The 20,314-nt window shown below is 37.5% G+C and overlaps 2 protein-coding genes across 8 annotated transcripts; both read right to left on the bottom strand.

Moving 5' to 3' along the window:
• Positions 1-6: 6 nt before the first annotated feature.
• LOC104606899 (Serine/Threonine-kinase, putative (Protein of unknown function, DUF547)) lies at positions 7-9,429 on the bottom strand. Of its 7 annotated transcripts, none has more exons than XM_010272315.3 (10): positions 9,019-9,429; positions 8,451-8,568; positions 8,089-8,170; positions 3,755-4,078; positions 2,666-3,048; positions 2,056-2,155; positions 1,242-1,301; positions 1,076-1,162; positions 598-726; positions 7-524 (listed from the first exon to the last, which is right to left on the bottom strand). In XM_010272315.3, exons 2-10 carry the CDS (start codon positions 8,531-8,533, stop codon positions 207-209), a joined length of 1,566 nt encoding a protein of 521 aa, XP_010270617.1. In that variant the 5' UTR covers positions 8,534-8,568; positions 9,019-9,429; the 3' UTR covers positions 7-206. The 7 variants fall into 7 exon arrangements, with proteins under 7 accessions (XP_010270617.1, XP_010270620.1, XP_019054900.1 ...); XM_010272318.3 differs by having other exon boundaries at positions 8,089-8,158; XM_019199355.2 differs by having other exon boundaries at positions 8,961-9,101.
• Positions 9,430-18,490: 9,061 nt separating this feature from the next.
• LOC104606897 (protein MIZU-KUSSEI 1) lies at positions 18,491-19,504 on the bottom strand. Its single transcript, XM_010272313.3, has one exon. The coding sequence runs from the start codon at positions 19,311-19,313 to the stop codon at positions 18,642-18,644; it is 672 nt and encodes a 223-aa protein (XP_010270615.1). The 5' UTR covers positions 19,314-19,504; the 3' UTR covers positions 18,491-18,641.
• Positions 19,505-20,314: the final 810 nt, after the last annotated feature.

Raw genomic sequence — 20,314 nt, 5'->3', positions numbered from 1 at the left:
AATCCAGACTCCAATTCAAGAAAAGTTTATTTTCATAATTGTTAGTACATATTAACAGCACAGCACCATGTTTGATTGGAGTCCTCCCACCATCAATCATTTCCCAAGGTGTGGTATTATCATTAACAATGACTTTACATGAAGGCAGTAACAACTCTTACAACATACGAGTTTAAATTTACGACTGATTACAGAGCAAAGGCTGATTACATGAATACTCTTTCTTTGGCCAAGTCCCTGTGGATCATGTACCGGAAGGCAGAATCTTGTGGTGCCCATGCAATGTGTTTGTCAAGCCTTCCTTTAATGCATCTTACAATAGATTTCTTTTGGGTTTCTGATACGCATTCATGTATCATCTCCAAAAGTCCAGATAAATTTAGGGAAGCATCTTTAGCAAAATAGTAAAGAATTTTTGGAAGGATAATCTTCATTCCCTTCTGGATGTGGACACTAACTTGGACAAACTCTTCTTTGGCTACTCTGAGCTCTTGAAACACATTCTTTGCTGTGTAGACTCGGACCTAACAAATAATGAATCAACAGGCAAGTCACTAGCAGTTAATTTAAAGTGGAGAGAGAGAGAGAGAGAGGTACCGCAGGATCAGAGTAGGCCCCTGAACAAAGTGCAAAATGAACAAGTGGCTCAGGGTAATCAAGGGCATAGATATGCTTGCGAGTCCCTGTTTTCAACTTTGTTCCTGGTGAGAACAATGTCTGTAGCCACTGCACAATTTGCAAGGCATCATGTAAAACAAAACTAGATTCAGATATTGAACTTATATTTGTTTATGATCAGTAACATGAACTATCTTTTATTGAAAATGGAGGGAATACACAACCCATGCACATCATGTCTCTTTATAGAACGATCTTGTATTTTTTTAGTGTAAGTCTTCAATTAACTTGAAATTTGCTCTTATATTTACTTGAAACCAACATGTAATCAAGCTCATTTTGTCTACAACTCCTGTTTCTCTGTTTTTCCCTTCCATTAGCTAATTGGTTCACAGATATTAATTCCAGAATTGCATCTGATTCTGTGGTGCTAAATATATGAACTAATTGAACATACCGGTGATGAATGGCGCAACTGGCATCCTAAGATGGAGCTTTGTATCATATAAGCATTTACTGAATGTCCCCCGACATTATATGATGCCTGGCAATGAGAATTGAAAAATCTGAAGTGAATGTCAAATGAATAATTATAACCTGAAAATTAGCATTCAGAGTATTACCTTTAGTACCATGGATGTACTTCTGATGCAATTATGATGTATTCCATATGCCAAGTATGCCTGCAAAAGAATAACTGCTGAGATACTGCCTTACAGATTGAACATGTTGAATAGCCAAACCCGATTAACATCATAAATTTTTCTTCCCACTATTATAGACTAAACAGCAGTCTCAATAGAAAGAACTTCTGTCATGCATTCAGGGGATGTGACTTTACAAGACTGTTTGGATTGGGGTGGAAAATATGAAGGATTCCAAAATCTGCTAATTTTGCATTCTGGTGTTTCCTCTGAAAATTGAGCTGCACAAATTCTAGAATATGGATTCTTTGCCACCTTTCCTGTTGTTTTATAGGATTTTTGTATCTTTTTTTGTGGGTGTGGCAAGCCATCACCAAATCCACTAGTTTTAGTATCACTTAAAGGATTTTAGTATCCTTTTCCAGTCCCATCCCCTGCCTTCCCCCACCCCCCCAAAAAAAAAGATAACCTAATTTAATGTAGGGATTTCCGACTTAAAAGTCAGATGCTTGGAATCATATATTGTGAAGTCAGTATCGATCATTTAACAGTTGTCTCACTGTCCAAAAGAATGTGGGGCATTTGATGGCTTCAATATTCTCATACAGTTGATCTAAACCTAGAAAAACTCCCAAATGGGATTCTGTGAATTGTAAAAATACCTGGTAGGCATAGTGTGATATGACCTGGAATACTCTGATATTCAGAATATTCAAACTGACATAAAATAATCAGCAACTTTGGGAACATAAATTACCAAAACAAATTTCAAGTTCAGCTTTGAAAGACATACGTGCATCACCAAGGCATTGTGGATGTTGATCCAGAAAGAAAGCTTCTCTTCACGCTTCATATTCCTCGGGTCAACCTTCTCAAGATGTTGAACCAGTGACCTATAAAGCTTTAGGTTTAGTACAGTTTTAGAAACTTTAGGTCTGGCAAACTTTTTCATTGTGAAAGTTGTTAAGAAAATGAGCCAAGCTAAGATGAGAATGTTAAATGGATAAATGGAAGGTCTAGGAGGGTTAAAATCAAATATAAACACAACCAACAAAATCTCTAAGCTGGACATGTACTAGAAAGAAAAAGAACTGCTTTGGATAGACTTATTGTTTGGTTTATGTTGAAGGACCATTATTCTTTTCTTTCTGTTTTTTGTGGTCATGGAAGGGATTTTCGGTTTGTTGAAGATTGAAATGGTAGTAAGAAGATTTGTACTGTCTAGAAAGCTTTAGCCATTTCAGTTTTCCTGAATCAGTTTGTTTTTACTTGAAAGAACAGAAAACTATATTGATAGAAGGGTTAAGAATATAAAAGTACAAATCATGATAAACAGATCCTCCAGATAATGCAGTGAAATGAAACATGCACAAGAATTTCAGCGCAAGTTGAGAGTAGACTACCTAAACCTTTGAAGCATGGCAGCAGCATAGTTAAACCTTTCATCATCTACACATATCTTCAAAACTTCTAGCATTGCATCATATGGCTCATTCTTATCCTTCTCCACTTTAAGCTGAGAAGGATTCTCTGGAGTTTCTTCGCTGTATCCGGAACTCCAGTGATCATGAGGTGAAAAGGTACTAGAAGAGGACAAAGAGGAAGTTGGAGATGCTGACAAGCCTATCTGGGGTAGAGGGGGATTGGCTAGTTTGCAATAAATAGCAGATATGCATCTTACAATTTCTTCAGAAAGTCTATCTGGGGTTTCAGGGATGTCATCTATCAAAGAAGCACCAAGGTAATCTGCAAGGCTGCGGAACCCTGAATCATCATTCTTGCCATCCTGTAAAAAGATGCACCATAAACCTGGCATGTAAGGTTTTCTTTTGCTTCAGTAATGAAAAAATGGGGGGTGGGGGGGAGTAAACCTAGAAAAGATTAAATAATAAAGAAAATTCTCTCTCTCTCTCTCTCTCTAAAAAAGGATCACATTCTTATAAGAAGGTTCTCTATACACCTTTAAAAGAAAGATTTCTGGAGTACAAACAAAAGGAATAAATTAAAGCATGGAGTATTATTATATATATGACTCGATAATTTGAGCTTCTTACTAAGGGGTCATTTGGCTTACCTTTAAACATTTTCACCAGGGATCAGTTCAAGAATCTATTTTTCCATTCTCTAAGCTGGCAATTATTTTGCAAACTCAGTTGACAAAATGGGTTTCATAAACACTTGACTCTAGTTGCTAGAAAATGTTCTCTAGAAACTAAACCTAAGCATTGAAGTGAAATTTAAAAGCTGCCTCCTTGGCCAGCATCAAGTCTAGAGAATCAGTAGCTTCTCTAGTTGAATTCTTTTTAAGGCCTAAAATAGAGGTTAAGCAATATTCTTGCAGAAAATATTATAGAACAAATATTAGTTCATATTTCATAAGCACTTCATTAGGAATAAATTAATACTTCTTGTTAACCTCAAAATAAAAGTAACACATTGAGAATGAGTAACTACATATGTTGCATACAATTTCATGGGTAAGGCCTACATACCATTCTAGGTGTTACATCTGGAGGAGGGTGAATGGGATTATCAGAACCAACGGAACCATGTTCAGGGGCAACTCCATTATGCTCCACTGTGTCATTGCTGAGCACATCAGCATCCTTATGGCAACAGAATTCATTTCTTTTGTCCTGTGAAGGAGATTCTGTCCTAGATGGCAAGTCAGGTCTAGAGCCCTCTTCTATGATAGTGGAAGGCAAGGTAGCTAGATGGTGTTCAAAAGCCTTCCGATATAGTGAAAGAAGATGTCGTTCCAAATGCGTAACTTCCACCTCAAGTGCTGCAATCTCCTTGATCAGTTCTGCAGCAGACTGTTTCACAACCCCATGGTTAAAAGTTCAACAAGTTGAAAACAGAGTGACATTCAATAAAACATCAACTTGTCAACCCTTATGAATAAATGAAACCATAAACACAAGGGTATATTTAAGAGTATCCTCATCCAAAGGTCAATAAAGAATATATTTCTAGGAAGTCATCTAGTTAAAAGATTTATCATCCCTATCAAAGAAGCTACCTATCCAATCTAATAAAAACTTTTCCATCCTGCCTTTAGATTGCAAACTACAACTTTGGATCTGTGCATCCTCCACAAAGAATAAACATAAAGAAACAAAGAAACAAAGAAATAATGAAGAGAAGATCACTGGATCCATGTAATTATAATGCTCTCTAGAAACTGAATAACCAATATACATGGACACATGGATATGCCAAGTATAGAACATCCGAGCTAGAACAAATACTACATTAGATTTTAAAAGATACATTATATAAAAACTTGCATCACCTAAATTTAATGGGTAGCATTAGCATAATACAATTTTGTTTTATTTACAATATCTGAAAGGAGCAGTGGAGCAACAGCAATTGAGAATATGAATACCTAAAATCAAATGGAAGCCTTATTAAACCAATTGATGTTTAAAATTAAACATCAAGTCTTTTTATAAGCATTTTATATGCAAAATATCTTACTTACCCATGTACATCCATGTAATGACCCTTTTTATAACACTTCTGATCTTATTATAACCATCTTATAGAACTTTCCTTCCAGCCTTATTTGTATAAAGATAACACGACAAATGCCATATGCGCTCCTCCATCTTAACAATAAGCTCTAATTAAATGAGATTATGGATTCTCTTCAATTTCTCCTCCTCTATGGATGACTAATCCTAGGTAATGGCAATGGTCAATTAGGGGCATCTCTTAATCATGAATCATTATTGCTCCAATACTGCAAATTCAATTTTTTCATCAAACTGAATGGCATGGTGAAACAGGATTCGTGTAGCCGAGCCCATATGGTTGGGACGGTTAGATGATGATGACGGTGGTGGTGACAATGCATATATTCTTAGTCCCATTACCTTTTTATGATTTTAAAGGTTCTCTTTATGGTTCTAGCTTTGCAAATGCACCTTGTTCAGTGGCTTCGATCTTGTTAATAAAAGAATATAATTAGCAAATAGCATAAACCAAGGGGCAATTGCTTGGTGTAATGGTAAAACCTTAGGTTGACAAGCACGCGAATGTGGATTTGAGTCTGAGAGATGCCACTTTGTGCAAAAAACATGTCAAGGGTTAGATCTCCAGTCCACACTATCCACCCCTCTCGAGACCCTAGTAGTTAAGACCAACATTGGAAAATGGACCTTTTAATTAGCATATACCACACGACCTCTTTGCTTGTCCCATAAATGACAACTTTATGCATTTAGTTAGTTTAGAGTCTTTAGACCATGTGTAAGTATGTAGAGTTAGCCACCGCACCTCTTGCGATATACAATGAAAGAGACAATGCCTGAGCACAAGTGAAACCCATCTTTTCACAAATTTTGTATCGCAGCTTTGCATTCTCATATCGCAATTTCACAAACTCTACATTGCAACTTTGTTTCACAGCTTCGTATTGCAGGTTCCCATCACATCGCACTATCACAATTAGCCTCTCATCACATTATCCTTTGTTCAAATTCTCGTCACAATTTCTTTATGGACTTAAAAGGGCCATAGCAACCCATGTCCTCACATGCACACGTTAGGAAGGGGCAAAGGCCCAGACACTAAGGTAACTGCTTGGGCACGTGGTGAGATCCCAACAAAAATGCAAGTGGTGCAAATTGGGTAACTATGTAACAAATTCAACTCCTTTCCAGAAAGAAAAATCTCCAAGGAAATCCATAAATAGGGGACCCCTGAGAGGATCCATGGCACATTCCTACCCATTCAAACCGCATAAGTTTCCTTCTTGTGTCAAAATTTCCTTTTCCACATTAGGCCCTCCCTCTTAGATCTAAGATCTAAGATCTGAGACTGTCTTTTGACAACCTCGCTCAGTCTCACCTTTGAAATTTCAACATCTAACTACAACAGCCCGATCCCTTGTTGGAGGGTATATAGGCAGCCCCCTGGGGGTCTGGGGTCTGGCCAGCTTCTCTACCCCCCCCCCCCCCCCCCCGGTTTAGATCGTCATCCCCCTCAAACCTTCAGAGCATAGACCGCACTCCATGGCCTTACACCATGACAAGGACACAACATTGTAAAGGCACAAAACACAGAAATCTACACTAGAGGTGTTCAACATGGGTTTAGAAGAATAGTTCTTTACTTTTTATTTTTAATATATTTAAAGTTTATAAAACTTTTTTCTGAGATCTAACATTTTATGTAATTGGCAGTGACAGTTTTTAGGAGTTAAAGGTAGTTTCTTAACAACAGTTTCAAACCATTTCTTGGAACTGAAATTAACCACATCTACAGTAAGCATCAATGCATTCCAATATACAAATTAACAAAATGGAAAGGGTGTTTAGTATTGGTGTGTTGTAAGGTTCTAAATATCGACACGGGCCGATACGCTGGTAGGGTGTATCGGCCTGTGTCGGTGCTTTTTTTTTATGTTTCACTTTTTTTTCAAAATCAGTTCAGAGGGTCCGGTTTAAGGCCCGACTACCCTCTGAACCAGTGGCTGACCCGATACAACCCCTGTAGGGGCGTATCGGGAAGCCACCAGCACGATACATATCGGCCGATACGTGTCGATACTTTGAACCTTGGTGTGTTGTATGAATGTTGTGTTTTTACTTGATTTTAAGAATTGGAAAATGAGAAAAAAAAATTTTGGGTACCAAGTAGAATGCTAAATCGTTATTTATTACACATAAGCACCACTAGGCGCCATTGTGCACCACATAGGACAAACCGCCCACACAACACCGGAACACCCCCTTGTGCAGGAAATATCCAGATGGTGTTTCCTTCAAAATGCACTTTCACATAACCCAAGAAAAAAGAATAGTACAAAATATGTGTACTTGATCAACCCAACCAAACAGGATTTTGGTTTGGTAAAGTGAAAATTCCTGTGGTGTTTATGTGGTGGCAAAATGGTTCAACAACACCTGCACAACACCATGATACCAAGCACCACTTTAATTGAGCACTTTTCTATGTTGGATGGATTGCCATTCAATGCAAGGATGCAATATTCCAAAAACACAAATCATACAAGACTAGGTAAGAAACCTTATCTCTTTAGGGCTCTGAAATAGACCATGTCATCATCATCATCCAAGCCTTATCCCAGATATATGGGGTTGGGCCGGTTGGCTAAAAGAATACTGTTTTTCCATTCCGTTCTGTTTAATGCCATAATTTGGCTACAGGATGAGTGCAGTCCAAATTCTTGGAAGCAAGATATGACTTGGACAAACCATTGTGAGCTGAAAATTGTAGAAGGCCCTGGTCTATTCAGCCTCCCTTAAAGATCAACATGTATTATACCTTCTGTTGTCCATGATCACAAATATTATTTTGCACCAGCACTTCAGGCAATTACTGATATTATCAGAATCAGTTACTGGAATCATATAATTTTTCTGTCACTCAATATTCTACATATGCTACAGCCGTATGACTAGAAGGAAGTGAATTTCCATTCAATATCATACCTCTCATGGTTTCCCAATTATAAAAGATGATAAAAGAGATTGTAAAGCCTTAGTGTTGTGATAAGTGGCATACACAATCCTAATTTACAATGTTCAATGTATGAAAAGAAAGGCAATAATTCTTTGCTGTTACTAGTTCTGGAGGCAAATGTCCCTTGGTCAGAAGTTTAGGTCAAAAGAAAGGGACTTAGCTCTTCAATCTAGGACACTATCATAGGCCCAGTTTGGAGGCCACAATATCTGGCCTTGATCATTTGATTTAGTGAACAATAATGAACTAAGAGAAAACCTAGAATGTTCTGATCATATTCATCTTTTGGCACAAAACTAAAACAAGTGAAGAAAGGGGTAGGATTACTTACAGAATCAGAACTATAGGATAATTGTGGTGAAGTATGTAGCATATCATTGTGCAAACAATTATCAGGACAGCTGCAAATTGAACTGCAATGTCAAACGCAACAAAGACAAAGAAATGAGACATTTTAATACACTCAATCAAATTAAGTGTTGAAAAGGATGGCTACTAATCAAATTAAAAAGCCTTGATTGAGAATCAATTACTTTTCAACACTAGAAGTATATCCAAGTATTCTGAGAGCATTCCATGATTTCTAAACTAATATAAATAACCCAGAAAACAACTCCTAATTCTCTACAACAACTCGTAATCGTATCCATTTTTTGAGAATCGAGAACCCCTGCCTAATCTCCTAATGCTTACCTCTGCAAACTCAAGTGTGGGGAAGAAATGGTAGAAGAAGGACAAGAACACGAAGAGGATGAGCGGCAATTAACATGCAGCATTGTCTATGGCTGCTATTCTGATATCTCCTGAGAATCTGAAGAAGGGAAATTGTAATTTTTTTCAGCTACCACAGAAGGGGAAAACCATATAATTGTCAATGTGTTACTATATGATCTCCCGACAATCTCGAATAAAAGAACAAATATAAGCAATGAGTAGGAGATGACATATAGGGTATTTATTACCACTAAAAAACACAAGCAAAAATAATAATCACCATTTATTCAACTTCAAATATCAAAAGAAAAACACAAGGGAATCCACAGATGAAAACAATAAGAGTAATAATGTCAAGGGTAAAATTAAAGGAGAGGAACCTCACATGAAGTCAAATTCTAAACATTCTGACAGACAACTTGAGAATACTGAATACATACAGGATGAAGCCAAAACGAAGAATCTTTAGAAGGAAGAGAGCTTCATCACCTTAGTATATTGTGTGGGAAGAAGAAATAATCAAGAAGGATCAAGAAGAAGGCATTACCAGTAGCAGAAATGGGGAACCCACTGAAATGATATCAGCAGAGAGGCACTACCAAGCTTCCAAACAACGGAATCTATAAAAAATCACAGGACCCATCTCGAAAAGATGGAGCGATTATGGAGTTATCATGAACAGGAACATTGCAATTTGCAAAAGATCTTCCAACGGGTGTTCAAACAAGAGATTTTCTGGAGGACGGACGACCCACCAGAGCGAGTTGAACCAGGCATTAATTGTCTCAGCAACAGAGAGAGAGAGAGAGGGGGCCACTGTTACTGCCTTAAGAAAAATATCATTTAAAAAATATAAATCACATCTTATTAGGTGGACAGAACTCACAGAAGTGAGCAGTTATGATGACGAAGGAAGCAGTGGGAGAGCAGGTATTTCAGCTCTGCCTAACACAAAAACATTTCATCTTATCATTAGGTTTTGGTTTCTTAATGGCGAAAGATTGGATCGATTAGCGAAAGAAACAGTTAAGAGAGTCAAATTTTTATCTGGGTATCCTATTCCTGGATATAACTTGGGATATATAATGAATAATGAAATGAAAACAAAAGCAGAAAAATTAGGAGGGGCAACGCAAAGGTCCAATTTCTCCTTCTTTTCTTGTGCATCTTTAACCACACGACAGGAACATTATATCGGTTCAAGTGGGTCCTCCATCTCTCAATCAAGGTGGATCCTCGTTACTCAAACAATGTCCCACATACATACCACCGACTTCACATCTGCCTCCCACAGAATGCGCTTCAAAAACTTCCCACGTGTACATTTCAGCGTGCACGAGATATTCCTAATATACAGTTGAGATATGCTGTGGAATGTTTTTGGGAGCACATTCTGTGAGGGTAGATTTGAATTCATACATACCTTCTGTAAATGAAACATCTAAGGTTCAATTCGGGCGTGCTCAAAAATATTCATGCCAATAAGCATTTATTTTGGGCCAGATCACACTAATAAGTATTTATTTGAATATGGAAAATAAATTCAAAATAAGTATTTATTTCTTTGTGGCCTATCTTGATTCGTTACTTTTCAATTAACACTTATTTTTAAGTATTTATTTAATAAATACTTACTTTTTACTCCCAAAATGATCACGTGTAAGGGGTTAAAAAGAAAAAGAAAAAGAAAAAAATTGGAATCGTTGGGCTTTTTTTTGGGCTCAAAAGAGAAAACGTCATTGACCAAAAGCAATTTCTAAATTCTGACCAACAGACAACAGACTGTAAGAAGAAGGAGGATTTTAGGAAAGAAATGTAAGAAGGTGACGTAATCCTAAAGCAAAAATATGAATTCAGATCTGCGCCCCACACCAAAAATATATATTGAAAGAATGCCAAATTATGTCTAATGATTGTCGTTTTCAAAGAAAGAAATGGTTTGGAGGAAGGAAATTCACACCCATTTAGAGAAAAAAAAAATAGTAAAAATAATCTGAGGATGACATAAGTATTCCATTAATATGATGATGATGATGATAAGACATTTTACAGGGATTTCCAATAATGACAAATAGCCGTTTCATTGATATTCATTTGATTTTGAGGTTCTTGAAATTATTCCATAAGAAGAAAAAATCTTTACTTAAAACTCTGTTAAAATTTAAACCGTTTAAGAGGATTTGATAACTCAAATTATGTTTGCCGTTACCAAGAAAAAGTAAATACATTTACTTTCATAACGACAGTTCTAATTACCTCTTCACACATTTGATAATTAAACCTCAAAAAAAAAAAAAGGAAGAAAGCTATTCAGTGGATTTTCTTGAGTAAATTGTTGAAAGCTTTCTTAAAATTTATGCTCATTGCTGAAACTTCCCTTGAACTTATATTCAAAGTAGACTTTTTTCAATAGAATCCTCTAATAGGAGGCACGAAAAATGTCTAAAATACTCATAAAGTTACTATTGGGGCTACTTTCTTCATAAAAAATAATACAAATTTTATGAACAATAGAAAAAGAGTTTTAAATTACAATTTTATCTTTGAGTGATTGATATTAGGGGCAAGTTTAAAAAATAAATCAATTTCGAAAATGAGACTAGAAGGACTTGGAGGTAGCGATTGATAAGGAGAGAAAATTTGGAAAATAAACATATTGGTCAAGAGTAAATGCTTAGATATTTTGGACATTTTCATGCCTCATGTCGAATAGAAGGTATTTACTTGCTACCATGTTAAAAAAATTCAGAGGAGCTACTGCAATTATCAAACTTCAAAGGAGATTTCAGAAAAAGTCAGGAACTTCACTTCAAGGAGTTTTTAGCAATTTTGCTTTACTTTTGATAAAGTATTTCAGTGGATCAAGTATCAAATAAGAAATAATGGTGTCCAAGATTTGGTACATTAGTTACACTTACCACTAAGAATTTGATGAAAAGATGTTGAACTCCACCAATGTTTTAATTCATTAATTGCCACCAAACCAAACACACTTTACACACTCTTTTCAATCAAATCCAACAGCTTAAAATTTTATATATATAACGTGATTAGATATTAGCAAAGCCAAGTTAGTTTGATGATTGCTGAGTCAAAAATTAAACATTGATAAACTCATCTATCTACACAGCTTAGATTGATAATTGATGTTGGCATTATATATCATGTAGAAGGCTCAGGCCCATACACCTGTAAATGTCCTACACCGAGTTGTTCTAGATGCTAACATACTCCCTTGGGTCTACCTGCAGAAACAGGGCCCATCATTCAAGGGTCTGGGCTCAGGGATCTCACACAGGACATAGATGGGGCCCCGGGTCCAGTGGTCCACCACTGAATGAGTATCAAAATTAAGCATAGTTATACAATTATTAACCATCTGGTTTGCTTTATTATCTGTGGGTTTTTTTCCATTTAAAGAAGCAACCTTTGGTCCACTATCCAATTAAAATATAATAATTTTAGAGTTCCTTTGGTTTGCAGTCGGAATCAGAATCAGAATAGTCCATTTCAATTCCGATTTTAGATCCTTATTCCTGCAAATCAAACGAGGCCTTAGATGATTATGCATTATATTAACGATTATCTGCTACGGCATTGAATAGGGTCTGTTTGACGCTGTGTCCTGATCCACGAAATAAGGGAGGGACAGGTGGTTTAGTAACTTCTTAAAGACCCAATTTCAAATCCAAGATTTGGGGCTTGTTTGATGCATTTTTTGGAAAGATCTTCTGGTAGTTCTGACGGTCAAAAGACGCATTGAGTTTTTGCATGAAGATCTGAACAGTTCGAAGCATGTTTGGCTGACGTGCGCCTTTCTATGTGAGAATAAAATGCGAAAAATGTGAAAATTTTAATTTGGAGCTTCCTAAAATCAGCCCAAAATGGGCTTTTCACGTCTTTTCGGCGTTCCGTCTTTTGGCGGCTAGATCTTCCGTGTGCCAAATAGAAATAGACCGAAAATCAGTCTTCCCGGCTTGTACACAGCCAAAAGACTGCATGGAAAGATGTGTCAAACGCAGCCTTAAATTTTCATGGGCTTTTAGAGAATAGAATAATATCAAATAATAACCTGGTTGAATCTCCTTATGTTTTGTACTTCAAGTTGTTGACAATATGTGTACATCATGTGCTTAGCAAAAACAAATGGAGGAGTACTACTTCTAGCTTTAACGGTACTATTGCATCATGGAGATACAAGGGCTATGTTTGGTTCTATAGATGTTTATTAGAAAAATGTGACAATATCAACACCATTTAGACATTGACGTTTATTGTGTATGAAATTACTATTTGGTTTTAATGTTTATCAAATAAACATTAAAAAACAGAAAACACTTGGACTTATGAGGAATTGGAGGAAACTTCAAATTTTGGTTTCTCCCAATGCCCCTGCGTTTATTAAAATAAACACATACAAGAGTACTTGCTCATATGGTAAATTTGACCTAAAAAGTCATCCATCCCTTTCTTTTTAGAGGGGAATGCATATTACAAGGGAAAAAACACCCATATATGTTATAAATATATTGTCATAGCCGGAAAATGAACAAGTCAGGGGTTTGGTTCCTGGGTCGAACAGTCCGATCATTCGAACCGAAGGAACGGCCTATTTTGATAAAAAAATAAAAAACCAACTAAACCATTAAACGGTTCGAACAATTCAACTGTCCAGATTAATGATTTGTTGACCAAATTAACAATTTTTAGAGAAATAATGGTTTTGGGATAAAATGAAATCAATCACCTGTTCGATTCCCGATTTTTCTAGTTTGACCATCCGATCTGATCCAGTTTTGAAAACGATGATCATAGCTATGAAAAGAATATTAGGCCTCGTTACTTGATTAATACGCTTATCTGGGCAAATGATTCCCAAGCAAGAGTTATCTAGATAAATTGTGGTGACAGTGTTAGGTCACACCGATGCTTGCTTGGTAAAGACCTTGACCAAAGATTTTAATACTTTGGATACCCTCTAAGAGAGTATCGGTCCCCCAGGTAACAAATACTCTCCGCTCCGAAAAAATAATCTTTTGTGGGATTCATTATATTGGAATTTGAACATGGAAAAATTAATTAATTACCCCATTAATTAATTTACCTGTATTAAATAATCGGTAAATATAAACAAGGCCTTAATAGATATTCCACCCCCTCCTTCCAACTTGTTTATTTCACAAGGAGTATGCCATTTATCAAAATGTGAAGCCCAAATCAATATCCACCTACTGATCAAAAAATGAATCCCCACTTTAAGAAAGGAAAAGCATTTAACCGTAAACCCATGCACCCACCTTAAAGCAAAAGAAATATTCTCTTTGGAGCAGTACTGGCATGTCTCCTCCAAATGTTGGTTAAATTTAAACACGATTACTTTTCCATGTAATAACAGCGCTAATGACCACTAGCTAGCTAAGAAAAGCTGCTTAAGTAAAATGGTGAGAACGTTGGGAGGTTTCACTTTGACAGATCGACTCTTATGTCTAATTATCACATGGGTTGGAGACAACACAGAAAGTAAACTACAAACGGAAGAAGGGGAAGAAGAAGAGAACAAAAACGAACCTCTTTCGGGATTGATCAAGAGCCCAGATGCTGATGGTGTAATGGTGTTGTTACGAAATTCCCCTTTTCGTTTTATTTTATGTTTTCTTCTTCTTGGGCAGATCGAGGTGGTCATCAGCTGCGTTACGTTCTGGGTATCTGCTGCTGCATGTTCTGATATCCAGTAGTACTGATTCGGGGTGTAGTTTGTTTAAAAAGCAGTTGGGGAGGCTTATTCCTTGGGTGTAGCAAAATAATGCTGAAAGTGCGTGAAGTTTTTGTTTTGTTTGCTTGAAGATGGAAGTCGCGACAAAGGAACCTTGTTTGAATTTCGAGAGTTAGGTGAAAGTGAAACCCATGAATATGTGTCCGTCGATTTGCAAAGTACAAACAAAGACACCATTAGAATAAACTGAATAATGGTTTCTCGGATTTTATGTGTTTGATCTTTTTGCATTTTACCAGAACCCAGAGAGAGACTGAGAGACAGAGGACCACAGCCAGAAGCCCAAGCATCCCAAGATCATTGGTCCACAATACTTGAATGGGGATGAGTGGGTTGACGTTGCTGGATGGATTACCACCAAAGGATATGAGGAAAAAGCTTTAAATGAAAGAATACGTTACTATTTACAATAAGGAAGCATATTAAAGAGGTGAAGTAAGTGTGATATGAAATGAACGGATCAGACCGATTTGCTCACGCCATCTCTTCACCTTCACGTGGGGTCATGTTCCGTAGCGACTAGCGAGAAAACTTTTGACTGATCTGTACCTGTTCAAACAATGTGCAGCCTGGGCTGTCAACACTCTACATAGGGCTCTCCCCGCACGACACGTTCTCGGGTTCCCTTCCCACTGACTCCTTAGTTGTTAAATAGTTCCGGTATTGGCCAAGGTAGGCTATGTCGGAACTTGCTGTGCCTACCAATACCATACCATGGGGGGGTGTGTGTGTGTGGACTGTGGAGTATAAACCAAACCAATATTTGCTGCAATCAATAATCATTTGACCAAAAAGACAAGGAAGAGACTGAGAGTGGGGTAACGTGTTATGTTCAAGAAGCTAGCTCCCAACACAGCCAAAGTTTGCTCCATGTATTATTGGCTTGGGTCATGGGTGAGATAATATATGTCAGGCGCGCAAGGAAAGCCCAGGCTGTCCGATTGGGGTCTGGAATTGGAACTGAAATGGGTCATTCTGATTTTAATTATTTAGTTTGGTGGAATTAGAATTTCATTTCAATTCTTGCTAGAACCACATTTCCTTTCCTTGAGAATGAAATTCCAGTCTAACTTATTCTAATTTCAATTTTAATTCTTTTACAAACCAAATAGATTATAATAATAGATCATTCTAATTTCAATTTCAAAAGATTTTGATTTTGATTCCGATTCCGATTATAGCTCAAATGGATCTTAATCTAACTGGTCAGTCAAGCAACTCAACATGTTACATGTACCCCAGAAGAAAGAGTAGCGGTATTACTGAAGATACATTGGGCTCACAACCCAAAAAAAACTAATATCTCCAAGCCCAAAATACCTTTACAACCCAAATAAGAAAGCTGGGCCAAACAAAAAGACAAGCCCAGACGATCAAAAGGAACAAGTTGCGGCAACCCAAAAAAATCCAAAAGATCCCCAAGCCCAAAAAGTCCAAGGAGATCACCTCAGCTCTCCACGGAGATGGGGCGCCCAACATGTACATCTTCAGCGTGTATTGAGAACATTTCCACTGAGCTCTCTATGAATTATTTGAGCTTGGTTCATGAAAAGCTCTGCTCAGCTTGGTTTCAACCGATCTTTAAGTCGAGTTCGAGCACAATTTACAGGCTCGTTTATTAATCAAGACAAGCTTAAATAGTTACATATTTAAGATGCATATATACATACATACATACATACATACATACATACATACATACATACATACATACATACATACATACATACATATAATAATAATAATAACAACAAAAACAACAACAACAACAACAATAATAATAATAATAATAAATAGAAAATTATAAAAAATAATATATATATATATAATATTTTTATTTTTATATATAATAATTAATTATTATATATATATATATTTTTAAATATATATATTTTTTTTATTTTTATAAAACATTTTTTCAAGTTGAACTCGAACTCAAAATTCTAGCTTAAACCGAGCTCGGACCTCGCTCTGGGGCGTTGTGGGGCGCCGATGTGAAAATCGGATTTCAAGCCAAGTAATCAAGTTAGGGGAGAAGGTGTATTGTTGATCTACAAAAATAGTGGTGTTTAATCATGAGTGATGATTCATTCAATGAGCACACTGTCAATTGAATAATAAGTCATATGTGGGCTTATGGGTATTGACTCTACAATTCAATACCCTTTTGAATCCAACAACGAGTGATAAACACATAGAGGTACCCAAACCCAATGGCCAATGGGAGAGCCGCTCACTGGATGAATGGATCATGGATGAAGACGTGCTCAAATCATCACAATTCCTTTGCTATTCTTATTTTGTGTGTGAAAAAGATAGAATAAGCCAACTGTCTCCAGTTATTGTCGTTTTTCCCTTGTCCATGCCCATTGCCATGATAAATATTGAATCAATCATACACATGGAATGACTCTTAAGATAAAACATGGCAAAGCAAGACCCCCCCCCCCCCCCCCCAAGATTAGTTGGGGGATTTTGGCAGCCACATCTTGCTTTGGGCGGTGGAATTGAAGTAGCTTCCATCACATCCTCTGCTCCAACAATGCGCCAAGGTACGGGGGGTTGTCACCAAATTGGATATCATGATTCATGCATAGAAAAAGTGTTATATATGGTAATTAAGCATCCAATGTGGCGATGCATGTTCCAGAAAGGAAAAATAAATAAAGGACTGTTGTCTGTTGAAGCCAGATGGTTCAATATGGAGCAGTAATAAAAGATATTAGGATCTGTTTGGTTGCAAAATATCAACCACATTTAGCTGTTAGGCACTACCATCGACCATGAAGCCATAACATCATTCACAAATTGACAGTGTTTGATTTCATTAGAGTTAGAGTTTTGAATTTGATGATATTCCCCTTTTGGGGGCGACCATATCTTTATTTACTTGATTTTTGCATGTTATAGCTACATCTAGAGTCTACAAATGACCTACTACCCTTAATGTTGAGCAATGACATGGGTACATTTGTTTGCAAATTAAATATATGCATGGTTCAAAGTATATATATCGGCAGAGGTGTATTGGAATTTTAAATCATTCATTTTTTTTTTTTTTAATTTGGGTTCCTGAAAATACCAATAAATAGATGTATCATATATTAAAAAATACGATATGATATGCCCGATATAAACACAAAAGTATAGATATTTAAATATTGAATATATATGGCTAAATGAAATGAAATGGAAGATCAAGCTTAACTTTTTTTTTTTTTTTTTAAATTCCTTCTTCTCAGAAATTTCAAAACAAGACAACATTAAGGCCCGCCCGTGTTTGTTAGCCAAAAGCAATTAGAATTATTTGGCCAAAGTGTTGGTAATAGGGTACAAATGGAGTGGTCCATTGATGAAGAGGAATGTGGTCGTTGCCCAATGCCCCAAAACAAGGACTAGAGTTGTAGTCTACTACTAATGGACTGGGCCTTTAATCAGTAAGGGCTTCAAAGAGTCAAAGACAGACAACAGCGGTCCTGGACCAAAACCCTACCACAGTCTTCGGGAAAACTCATCACATGGGATGTAAAAGACACATTTCCGGTGTCTGGGTCTCATCATATTTATTATATCCCCGAATTGCCCCTAAGGAGTCAGAATAAATTCAAATAACCCAGTACTCCCTACATCTAACATCTCTAGGTCTAAGAGTCCTGGCCCTCGTGTGCATGTCCATATCTGATTAAGGACCCCAACGTACCCTCAGAACACCCTTTTGTTTGGCATCAAATTAAATGGGGGCTTGTTGGCTGTTACAAGCTACAAAAGCCCCAAGACACGGTTATGTAGGCAGGGGACAAAAGGATTTCATCCCTATTCACCCATCCTCATCCTGGCTGGACCTCACAATTTACAACTATGGGCGCCCAAATGAAATGGGTCTAATTACAAGAGTGTCTATGCAAAGGACATTTTCCTTTTATTAAGGCTCGTTTGTTTCCGGTACCCGAGTTATGTGTTTATTTGGATAAATGATTATCAGGTAAGAGTTTTTCGGTCAAATTGCGGTGTCACTGTTCAGTTGCATGGATGCTTAGACTTTGCTGGGAGATTTTAATGCATCGATTGCCCAAAACACTGATATTCTCCAGCAATCGAACATGAAAAATTAATCAATTGCCCGAGATATAGGTAAGCAAACGAGGCCTAAATAATTTAAGCACAAGCCCAGCCACATACGCCTAATCGTATTTACAGAATGAGAAAATAGCAAAAGTGGTATTTATGTAGTACGTTACGTAGTAGCTGTGAAAAAGAATAAGAACCAATGAACCATGGACTTTGGATTTCAGAATTGGGAATATCATACAAGTATTTCTTTCTTTCTGGGGTAGAGGGACCCACAGGGTTCTGCCATCATCGTCACACTCTGGGATTTCGTGTCTGAAGTTGAGGTGTCATGATCTTAGCAAGAATATACTTAGCTCCTGGCCGGAACTACCATCTGGGTTAATCATGTGAAACGATTCCGAGTCAGCCGATCCAATGACCCGTTCAAAACTTGCTCTGAGGTACATGAGATCCCCATCCTCAGACTTGGGCTCCACCGGCAACACCCCGGCACCAACAGACACAGACTGCATGAGCTTGAGAGTAGTGGCATCACTCTCCGTCATCTGACGCCTGACCGCGAACCCGACCTTCCGACCATTGCAATACATGGACCAGACCGGGACACTGAACAGAGAACAAGAGTTGGACCGGGCCCTTGTTTGATTGCACTCCAGTGCAATTCGAAGCAACCCATACTGCATTTCTCTGGCAAGATAAGCCGTAGGCACGGCAAATTCCAGTAAAAGGAGAGGAGAGCTCTTTGAATCATCCTGAAGGCAGAAGCTAACCCGTCCCTTTCGATAGCCGAAGAAGGTCCCCGTCACAGTCGAGCCATGTGTCAAGTCGCTATCACTGTCGACGGAGTCCGATGGTTGGAACCCACAACATGGAACCATGCACTCTACCAGTGATCTGAACGATCGCCGGAATCTGACCTCCCGGCCGCAGTCCACGGCCGTAGGTGTATCGATGATGTATATAGGGCCTCTTTGGCCTCCCAAATCAACCATCCTCATCTTGGTATGGTATATATTATGGATCTCAGTCACAAGATATATAATACTAGAGAGAGAGAGAGAGAGAGAGAGAGAGAATAGGAAGGTGAGTATGAACTATGAAGTAGTAGGGGCTGAAAATCAAGTAGTTGAAGGCGAAGACGGAAGATCACAAGAGAAGTGAAGAGAGAAGCTTAGTAGGAGGAAAGGTGTGAGGGGTGTTAAATAAGGGGAGGGGGGCTAGGGAGAGGCAGGCGTGTAAAGAGGGTTTGATATCTTGGTGGGTCGAGGAATCGTGGGCAATAATTCTGACCACGAGGGTGTGTGGGGCCCAATTTGGATGGACTTGGATGGCGCGCATGAAATTACAAAAGCTGAGAGGGACGAGGACCAAAGACCTCGCTTCCTTGTCTCTTTGATCTTCTCCCTTCTACTCTCGTGTCCAATTGTCCATTGTCCACACCCCCAAGGAAGGAGATATCGAACTCTCTCGTCTATACCACACTAAGAAAAGGTAAAACGAATTCTTTATATTTATCTAATCAACAATCAAGAAAGAATATCAACCTTTAGAATTCTTTATGTATTAAAGGACCAGTTTGACAACAGCCGAAAATGGATGAATTAGATGATTTATTATTTATGTCGTTTAGTGGATAAGATATCAAATAATGACATATTCCAATTGGAGTTTCGATCTCCAGCCTACAAACTGTTGCCACATTTTTATCCATGAGACTAAAGTTAAAGTATCAATATATATCGGTCCGTATCTGCCGACACATATTCACTGGTTCGGGAGATAGAGAAGTCTTAAATCGATCCCTTGAACTGATTTTAAAAATAAAAAAAATATATATCAATATAGCTCAATATATCTTTATCGACATATTTGATGTATCGATATTTTGAACTTTAAATGAGACATTATAGATACTTTGTAAATATATTTTCTTGTCATTCATAGAGAGATATTCCCAATACATGGTAGGAGATTCTAAGTGACTGGATTGTACAGTTAT

This window comes from Nelumbo nucifera, chromosome 6 (genome assembly GCF_055504915.1).
Source record: "Nelumbo nucifera cultivar China Antique chromosome 6, China Antique-T2T, whole genome shotgun sequence".
Classification (NCBI taxonomy): domain Eukaryota; kingdom Viridiplantae; phylum Streptophyta; class Magnoliopsida; order Proteales; family Nelumbonaceae; genus Nelumbo; species Nelumbo nucifera.
The sequence above is the reverse complement of the archived record's forward strand: the minus strand, read 5'-3'. Positions and strand labels throughout refer to the sequence as shown.

What these genes read in the sequence shown, in the direction of transcription:
- LOC104606897 (XM_010272313.3), bottom strand. Translation starts at nt 19,313, where the DNA reads ATGAGGATGGTTGATTTGGGAGGCCAAAGAGGCCCTATATACATCATC.
- LOC104606899 (XM_010272315.3), bottom strand. Translation starts at nt 8,533, where the DNA reads ATGCTGCATGTTAATTGCCGCTCATCCTCTTCGTGTTCTTGTCCTTCT. An exon ending in TATCCTATAGTTCTGATTCT is followed by an intron (nt 4,079 to 8,088) that starts GTAAGTAATCCT and finishes GTTGTGAAACAG; the next exon opens with TCTGCTGCAGAACTGATCAA. An exon ending in ACAATGCCTTGGTGATGCAC is followed by an intron (nt 1,302 to 2,055) that starts GTATGTCTTTCA and finishes ATTCTTTTGCAG; the next exon opens with GCATACTTGGCATATGGAAT.